The sequence below is a fragment of the Scardinius erythrophthalmus genome (assembly GCF_964197995.2).
Source record: "Scardinius erythrophthalmus genome assembly, chromosome: 6".
NCBI lineage: Eukaryota > Metazoa > Chordata > Actinopteri > Cypriniformes > Leuciscidae > Scardinius > Scardinius erythrophthalmus.
Genome location: NC_138226.1, coordinates 690,553 through 701,143, shown reverse-complemented (window position 1 = coordinate 701,143; position 10,591 = coordinate 690,553). Strand labels below are relative to the sequence as shown.

At 33.2% G+C, this 10,591-nt stretch overlaps 1 protein-coding gene across 4 annotated transcripts in view; it reads left to right on the top strand.

Annotated features, from left to right (window-relative positions):
* Nucleotides 1-10,591, top strand: part of mid1 (midline 1) — a 77,084-nt gene that overhangs the window by 31,622 nt on the left and 34,871 nt on the right. For 2 of the 4 annotated variants that reach the window (XM_081369003.1, XM_081369002.1), the window contains exon 2: nt 3,582-4,270. In XM_081369003.1, the coding sequence (XP_081225129.1) occupies nt 3,635-4,270 (636 nt within the window). In that variant the 5' untranslated portion in view covers nt 3,582-3,634. Of the gene's footprint in view, nt 1-275; nt 528-1,479; nt 4,271-10,591 lie in introns of those variants that run through there. The other 2 variants (XM_081369001.1, XM_081369004.1) reach the window with 2 other exon arrangements.

Below are 10,591 nucleotides of genomic sequence, written 5' to 3'. Positions count from 1 at the left end.
ACACCAGATTATATAATTCAAACAAATTACAAAGTTTTACTGCATTTTTATTTTTCATTTTAATGAGGGCATCTGAGAATTCATTACTCAATTCATTATTCAATTTAATTAATTTCTAAATATAATAAACATTTTAAAAATGTACATTTATGTGTCAAATATTTTGCCAATAATCCGATATGCTGACATATTTATTGGAATGTTTTAGAAATACCGCGCCGTGATGTCAAGGGTTACGTGATGACGTAAAAGAATCATAGAATCTCTGGTTCGCTGAATCGAACTGTTCGAAAGAACCGATTCGCGGAAATGGGTCGGACTTCCCTCTGTACTAGTGTGTGTGAGTGTGTGTGAGTTCAGCCTCTCGCACTGGCAGTGACTTTGGATTAAGCGTGTTATGTGGGAATGAACCATCTGGAATTCTTGCTCTTCCACGAGAGCTTTTCTCCGAACAAAACAAGCTTTCTGAAATCTGAACAGAAGTTCTGGAAATGGCTGTGAAGCGCGAAGAGACGCGAAATCCATCGGTGGGTAAAACACAACTGCGTTACTGTAATGTGTGTGTGTGTGTGTGTGTGTGTGTGTGTGTGTGTGACAGCAGACTGTATGATACTCTGTATATGAATCTGGCTCCGTATAATATTCCGCGTGCATCTTTAGTTTGAATCTCTAACGCATTGCGTTGCTCTCAGAGGGTTTGGGAAACTGTTACTTTACTGAGTTTAAAGTTAATTCCTGTGGAAATGGGTCACATTTTGTTCTGCTAAACTGAGATTGTCAAGTCAGTGAATGATTAGAGTAATAGAACGCTTTATTTTACAATGTCATTGTTACATGTAGCCTACTAGTTACTGTAGGAATAATAACTATTATGAATAATTACATGCAACAAACCCTAAACCAAACCCTACTGTATGCATGATGTAGTTAATATTACTCAGTACTTAAATATATAATTACTGTGTAACAAAGACACCTTAGAATAAAGTGTAGCCTAATATTGTTTGTAATATTGTAATATTGTCTCTGAAGGGATTTTAACAGTTAAACATTAATTCGTCCTGATGCTTCGATTTAATACTGTTTAATCCTCACATTTTACTCATGGACATTAATGATAAACTAATCTTCTGATTAATTATCTTTTATGGCTTTGTTTAGAATAAAAATGAGGCACAAAGCTGCTGTTTGGTCTTTACATAATTCACATGCATTTGTATTATTTATTATATTGTATTATTGAGGGTTCTTGGCTTGGCTCTGTTATTTTAAAATCTGAAATATGAAACCAGGGGCATATTTTTGTGCATAATTTGGATTAAAGGAGGGTTTGTAATGATAATACAGTATAAACGAATCTTACTATAATGCATGATTTATTTGAACTTCCTTATTGTGGTTCAGATTCATAGATTCATCACATAATAAACGAAGGTCATTGTTTACAGCAAGCAACTGTTTCTGTGCACATCTTTACAGATATTCTATGAACTTCAAACAATTGGCCTTTTGTGTGGCGATGGCTTTGGAAACAGTAATTGCTGGATCCTCACAGGTCGTGGTGGAGTAACGAGCTTCATAATGAGTGTGTGATGGGAGTCCGTGTGATTGAGTGTGATGGACATCAGTGCATCTGCTCCCAAACAAAGAGTCGAGATTCTGCTCGACTGAGCCGTCAAGCTCTCTGACATCAGCAGATTATAATATTACACAATCATAAACACAATGCTAACAGGCCCGGGGTGCTGCTTTGATGTGCAATATTCTCTGTGTTTGCATTTGTTGCTGTTTAATAGTTTAGGAAGTATCAGCGTATTTCAAATGTTTTTCCCAAAATTGGGAAATAAAACTACATTAAGTGAGTCAGTAGTTGTCAGTCACTGGTTCTGTCTATTTTTAAGTGGTCCAAAAATTGTAATTTTGGTTGCTTTGAAGATGGAATTTGTTTGGTTGTAAAATCTCAAAAATCTAAATTTCACATATAATTCATCTTTGAAAATTTTAGGTTGCTCCCACCAGAGATAATCTACTCAAACAAAGTTAGGTTAATATTGAATGTGCAATTTTAAAGGTTCCTAACAGAAGATTTACATGCATCTGAGGTGGAAAAATCAGCTCTTTTCTCTCAGTGTCTGAAACGCTTCGATCAAAGATTCAGTCTCTCTAAGCCCCGCCCCTCTGAGAGCTGCTCTGCTGTGATTGGTCAGAAAGCAAACGCTCATTATCATACCTGATACGAACAGTGACGATGGCGTGGGTTTTACCGTATCAATCTCAGAAAACAGCGTCTTCTCGACATGAACAACACGAACCAAACTCTCCCAGTCTCAGATACACTACAGTGGTTGAGGGCGGAGCTAAGAGACTCTGCTCAGCCAATCAACACCAGAGGAAGGCATTATGCTAATTTCAGCAGGAAGTGAGACTGAGTTACTGACGACTCGTTTCAGTTCAGAATCGCTATTGATCTTTGAAACTTGTACATTCACAAACAGCTTTATTACACACTACATGAAAGGGAATATCCTAAAAAGCACAATGGGGGACTTTAAAAAACTGCACTTTAAAAGTGAAACTTTGAGCAATCTTGATCATTACATTCAGACTTAAGTTCTATATATAAGAACAAGTATGTGCCAAATGTTTTCCTTGAAAAGTGCTCTAAGGAAGAGTTTTTGTTCCGAGCTCCTCTGATCCTCCTGAACTGAGATATTGAGGATTCCCTGAACGTCCGTATAACTAAGATTTATCTGGTGGTTTTGCAATACCAACAATACATAGTTAAGCACTCCAAAATGATTGAGCTATCTTTATTGGACTACATGAGATGGATTGAACCCATCCAGTAAGAGTATTAGATTTAAGATGAATGTGGAGCAGCTCATTTAAGTGTTTGGGACTTCTGAGATCTCTTCTGAAACACTAGAGGATTTTCCTATTACTGGGATCTTTTACTCTGGAGGAACATCAGAGTATCAGGATAAAGAGCTCTCACTTTTGCTTTTTCTTTCCTACAGCCTATGATTATCAAATATTAATGAGTCATGAAAGCTTTGAGTGGTTTGTGAGGCAAAATACACTGCCGCTCAAAAATTTGAGGTCGGTAACATTTTTCTAAAAGAAGTCTCACCAAGCCAAGCCAGTATTCATTTAACTGATCAGAAATGCAGTAAAAATTGTGGAATATTATTGTAATGTAAATCATCTGTTGTCTATGTGAATATATAGTAAAGTGTAATGTATTCCTGTGTTATCAAAGCTGAATGTTCAGCATCATTACTCCAGTCTTCAGTGTCACATGATCCTCCAGGAATCACTCTAATATGAGGATTTGATGATCAAGAAACATTTATGATTATTATCAGTGTTGAAAACAGTTCATGCTTTTGTGAAAACTGTGATACATTTTATTTATCAGGATTCTTTAATGAATAGAAAGAACAGCAATAGAATCTATGACATTATAAATGTCTTTACTGTCACTTTTGATCAGTTTAAGTGCTTGAATGAATGTTTTGCACTGGTCCGATGATGTTTTGAGTGTTAAACCAGAAGTAAAGCCATGTTTAACTCCTTCACAGACGGCTAAACGGCTTCCCTGGGTTTCGCTGGCGTCCCGATCGCTTCACTGAAGATGGACACACTGGAGTCGGAGTTGACTTGCCCAATCTGTCTGGAGCTGTTCGAGGATCCTCTTCTTCTGCCCTGCGCCCACAGCCTGTGCTTTAACTGTGCTCACCGGATCCTGGTGTCCCACCGAAGCTCATCCGACGAGTCCAAACCCGTCTCCGCTTTCCAGTGTCCCACCTGCCGATATGCCATCGCCCTCGACCCGCAGGGCCTAGACGGGCTCAAGCGCAACGTGACTCTACAGAACATCATCGAGCGCTTCCAGAAGGCCTCGCTGAGCGGCCCGAACTCCCCGAGCGAGACCCGGCGCGCGAGCATGAGTTCCCCGGTCCAGTGCCAGTTCTGCGAGACCGACCCGCCCCAGGAGGCGCTGAAGACCTGCGTAACCTGTGAGGTCTCGTACTGCCAGGAGTGCCTGCGGGCCACGCACCCTAACAAGAAGCCGTTCACGGGCCACCGGCTGACGGAGCCGGTACCGGACGCTCGGGTCCGAGGACTGGCCTGTCCCGAACACGCGGAGGAGAAGGTCAACATGTACTGTGTGACGGATGAGCAGCTGATCTGCTCTCTGTGTAAACTGGTCGGGCATCACCGAGAGCACCAGGTGGCGGCGCTGGGCGAGCGCTTCGACAAGCTGAAGGTGAGACACTCTGGGGAAATACAGGACACATCTAATACAAATTGTGATTGAGATTTAAATAAAACATAAAATCCAGGTTTTATGTGATTGTTTTATAGGTGTTTTGTGATTATATATCAGTATGACTATAAAATATTAATAATAATGCGATTCGACAAGCTGAAGGTGAGACACACTGGGGAAATACTGGAAAAATCTAATAAAAATTGTGATTGCGATTTAAATAAAACATAAAATCCAGGTTTTATGTGATTGTTTTATAGGTGTTTTGTGATTATATATCAGTATGACTATAAAATATTAATAATAATGCGATTCGACAAGCTGAAGGTGAGACACACTGGGGAAATACTGGAAAAATCTAATAAAAATTGTGATTGAGATTTAAATAAAACATAAAATCCAGGTTTTATGTGATTGTTTTATAGGTGTTTGTGATTATATATCAGTATGACTATAAAATATTAATAATAATACGATTCGACAAGCTGAAGGTGGGACACACTGGGAAATACAGGACACATCTAATAAAAATTGTGATTGCGATTTAAATAAAACATAAAATCCAGGTTTTATGTGATTGTTTTATAGGTGTTTGTGATTATATATCAGTATGACTATAAAATATTAATAATAATACGATTCGACAAGCTGAAGGTGGGACACACTGGGAAATACAGGACACATCTAATAAAAATTGTGATTGCGATTTAAATAAAACATAAAATCCAGGTTTTATGTGATTGTTTTATAGGTGTTTGTGATTATATATCAGTATGACTATAAAATATTAATAATAATGCGATTCGACAAGCTGAAGGTGAGACACACTGGGGAAATACAGGACACATCTAATAAAAATTGTGTTTGCGATTTAAATAAAACATAAAATCCAGGTTTTATGTGATTGTTTTATAGGTGTTTTGTGATTATATATCAGTATGACTATAAAATATTAATAATAATACGATTCGACAAGCTGAAGGTGGGACACACTGGGAAATACAGGACACATCTAATAAAAATTGTGATTGCGATTTAAATAAAACATAAAATCCAGGTTTTATGTGATTGTTTTATAGGTGTTTGTGATTATATATCAGTATGACTATAAAATATTAATAATAATACGATTCGACAAGCTGAAGGTGGGACACACTGGGGAAATACAGGAAAAATCTAATAAAAATTGTGATTGCGATTTAAATAAAACATAAAATCCAGGTTTTATGTGATTGTTTTATAGGTGTTTGTGATTATATATCAGTATGACTATAAAATATTAATAATAATACGATTCGACAAGCTGAAGGTGGGACACACTGGGAAATACAGGACACATCTAATAAAAATTGTGATTGCGATTTAAATAAAACATAAAATCCAGGTTTTATGTGATTGTTTTATAGGTGTTTGTGATTATATATCAGTATGACTATAAAATATTAATAATAATACGATTCGACAAGCTGAAGGTGGGACACACTGGGGAAATACAGGAAAAATCTATAAAAATTGTGATTGCGATTTAAATAAAACATAAAATCCAGGTTTTATGTGATTGTTTTATAGGTGTTTGTGATTATATATCAGTATGACTATAAAATATTAATAATAATGCGATTCGACAAGCTGAAGGTGGGACACACTGGGAAATACAGGACACATCTAATACAAATTGTGATTGAGATTTAAATAAAACATAAAATCCAGGTTTTATGTGATTGTTTTATAGGTGTTTTGTGATTATATATCAGTATGACTATAAAATATTAATAATAATACGATTCGACAAGCTGAAGGTGGGACACACTGGGGAAATACAGGACACATCTAATACAAATTGTGATTGAGATTTAAATAAAACATAAAATCCAGGTTTTATGTGATTGTTTTATAGGTGTTTTGTGATTATATATCAGTATGACTATAAAATATTAATAATAATGCGATTCGACAAGCTGAAGGTGAGACACACTGGGGAAATACAGGACACATCTAATAAAAATTGTGTTTGCGATTTAAATAAAACATAAAATCCAGGTTTTATGTGATTGTTTTATAGGTGTTTTGTGATTATATATCAGTATGACTATAAAATATTAATAATAATACGATTCGACAAGCTGAAGGTGGGACACACTGGGAAATACAGGACACATCTAATAAAAATTGTGATTGCGATTTAAATAAAACATAAAATCCAGGTTTTATGTGATTGTTTTATAGGTGTTTGTGATTATATATCAGTATGACTATAAAATATTAATAATAATACGATTCGACAAGCTGAAGGTGGGACACACTGGGGAAATACAGGAAAAATCTAATAAAAATTGTGATTGCGATTTAAATAAAACATAAAATCCAGGTTTTATGTGATTGTTTTATAGGTGTTTGTGATTATATATCAGTATGACTATAAAATATTAATAATAATGCGATTCGACAAGCTGAAGGTGGGACACACTGGGGAAATACAGGAAAAATCTAATAAAAATTGTGATTGCGATTTAAATAAAACATAAAATCCAGGTTTTCTGTGATTGTTTTATAGGTGTTTGTGATTATATATCAGTATGACTATAAAACATTAATAATAATACGATTCGACAAGCTGAAGGTGGGACACACTGGGGAAATACAGGAAAAATCTAATAAAAATTGTGATTGCGATTTAAATAAAACATAAAATCCAGGTTTTATGTGATTGTTTTATAGGTGTTTGTGATTATATATCAGTATGACTATAAAATATTAATAATAATGCGATTCGACAAGCTGAAGGTGAGACACACTGGGGAAATACAGGAAAAATCTAATACAAATTGTGATTGCGATTTAAATAAAACATAAAATCCAGGTTTTATGTGATTGTTTTATAGGTGTTTGTGATTATATATCAGTATGACTATAAAACATTAATAATAATGCGATTCGACAAGCTGAAGGTGAGACACACTGGGGAAATACAGGAAAAATCTAATAAAAATTGTGATTGCGATTTAAATAAAACATAAAATCCAGGTTTTATGTGATTGTTTTATAGGTGTTTTGTGATTATATATCAGTATGACTATAAAATATTAATAATAATACGATTCGACAAGCTGAAGGTGAGACACACTGGGGAAATACAGGAAAAATCTAATAAAAATTGTGATTGCGATTTAAATAAAACATAAAATCCAGGTTTTATGTGATTGTTTTATAGGTGTTTTGTGATTATATATCAGTATGACTATAAAATATTAATAATAATACGATTCGACAAGCTGAAGGTGAGACACACTGGGGAAATACAGGAAAAATCTAATAAAAATTGTGATTGCGATTTAAATAAAACATAAAATCCAGGTTTTATGTGATTGTTTTATAGGTGTTTGTGATTATATATCAGTATGACTATAAAATATTAATAATAATACGATTCGACAAGCTGAAGGTGGGACACACTGGGGAAATACAGGACACATCTAATAAAAATTGTGTTTGCGATTTAAATAAAACATAAAATCCAGGTTTTATGTGATTGTTTTATAGGTGTTTTGTGATTATATATCAGTATGACTATAAAACATTAATAATAATGCGATTCGACAAGCTGAAGGTGAGACACACTGGGGAAATACAGGAAAAATCTAATAAAAATTGTGATTGCGATTTAAATAAAACATAAAATCCAGGTTTTATGTGATTGTTTTATAGGTGTTTTGTGATTATATATCAGTATGACTATAAAATATTAATAATAATACGATTCGACAAGCTGAAGGTGAGACACACTGGGGAAATACAGGAAAAATCTAATAAAAATTGTGATTGCGATTTAAATAAAACATAAAATCCAGGTTTTATGTGATTGTTTTATAGGTGTTTGTGATTATATATCAGTATGACTATAAAATATTAATAATAATACGATTCGACAAGCTGAAGGTGGGACACACTGGGGAAATACAGGACACATCTAATAAAAATTGTGTTTGCGATTTAAATAAAACATAAAATCCAGGTTTTATGTGATTGTTTTATAGGTGTTTTGTGATTATATATCAGTATGACTATAAAACATTAATAATAATGCGATTCGACAAGCTGAAGGTGAGACACACTGGGGAAATACAGGAAAAATCTAATAAAAATTGTGATTGCGATTTAAATGAAACATAAAATCCAGGTTTTATGTGATTGTTTTATAGGTGTTTTGTGATTATATATCAGTATGACTATAAAATATTAATAATAATACGATTCGACAAGCTGAAGGTGGGACACACTGGGGAAATACAGGACACATCTAATAAAAATTGTGTTTGCGATTTAAATAAAACATAAAATCCAGGTTTTATGTGATTGTTTTATAGGTGTTTTGTGATTATATATCAGTATGACTATAAAATATTAATAATAATGCGATTCGACAAGCTGAAGGTGAGACACACTGGGGAAATACAGGACACATCTAATAAAAATTGTGTTTGCGATTTAAATAAAACATAAAATCCAGGTTTTATGTGATAGTTTTATAGGTGTTTTGTGATTATATATCAGTATGACTATAAAATATTAATAATAATACGATTCGACAAGCTGAAGGTGAGACACACTGGGGAAATACAGGAAAAATCTAATCAAAATTGTGATTGAGATTTAAATAAAACATAAAATCCAGGTTTTATGTGATTGTTTTATAGGTGTTTTGTTATTATATATCAGTATGATTATAAAATATTAATAATAATGCGATTCGACAAGCTGAAGGTGAGACACACTGGGGAAATACAGGAAAAATCTAATAAAAATTGTGATTGCGATTTAAATAAAACATAAAATCCAGGTTTTATGTGATTGTTTTATAGGTGTTTTGTTATTATATATCAGTATGATTATAAAATATTAATAATAATGCGATTCGACAAGCTGAAGGTGAGACACACTGGGGAAATACAGGAAAAATCTAATAAAAATTGTGATTGCGATTTAAATAAAACATAAAATCCAGGTTTTATGTGATTGTTTTATAGGTGTTTTGTGATTATATATCAGTATGACTATAAAATATTAATAATAATACGATTCGACAAGCTGAAGGTGAGACACACTGGGGAAATACAGGACACATCTAATAAAAATTGTGATTGAGATTTAAATAAAACATAAAATCCAGGTTTTATGTGATTGTTTTATAGGTGTTTGTGATTATATATCAGTATGACTATAAAATATTAATAATAATACGATTCGACAAGCTGAAGGTGGGACACACTGGGGAAATACAGGAAAAATCTAATACAAATTGTGATTGCGATTTAAATAAAACATAAAATCCAGGTTTTATGTGATTGTTTTATAGGTGTTTTGTTATTATATATCAGTATGATTATAAAATATTAATAATAATGCGATTCGACAAGCTGAAGGTGAGACACACTGGGGAAATACAGGAAAAATCTAATAAAAATTGTGATTGCGATTTAAATAAAACATAAAATCCAGGTTTTATGTGATTGTTTTATAGGTGTTTTGTGATTATATATCAGTATGACTATAAAATATTAATAATAATACGATTCGACAAGCTGAAGGTGAGACACACTGGGGAAATACAGGACACATCTAATAAAAATTGTGATTGAGATTTAAATAAAACATAAAATCCAGGTTTTATGTGATTGTTTTATAGGTGTTTTGTGATTATATATCAGTATGACTATAAAATATTAATAATAATGCGATTCGACAAGCTGAAGGTGAGACACACTGGGGAAATACAGGAAAAATCTAATAAAAATTGTGATTGAGATTTAAATAAAACATAAAATCCAGGTTTTATGTGATTGTTTTATAGGTGTTTGTGATTATATATCAGTATGACTATAAAATATTAATAATAATGCGATTCGACAAGCTGAAGGTGAGACACACTGGGGAAATACAGGAAAAATCTAATAAAAATTGTGATTGAGATTTAAATAAAACATAAAATCCAGGTTTTATGTGATTGTTTTATAGGTGTTTGTGATTATATATCAGTATGACTATAAAATATTAATAATAATACGATTCGACAAGCTGAAGGTGGGACACACTGGGGAAATACAGGAAAAATCTAATAAAAATTGTGATTGCGATTTAAATAAAACATAAAATCCAGGTTTTATGTGATTGTTTTATAGGTGTTTTGTGATTATATATCAGTATGACTATAAAATATTAATAATAATGCGATTCGACAAGCTGAAGGTGAGACACACTGGGGAAATACAGGAAAAATCTAATAAAAATTGTGATTGAGATTTAAATAAAACATAAAATCCA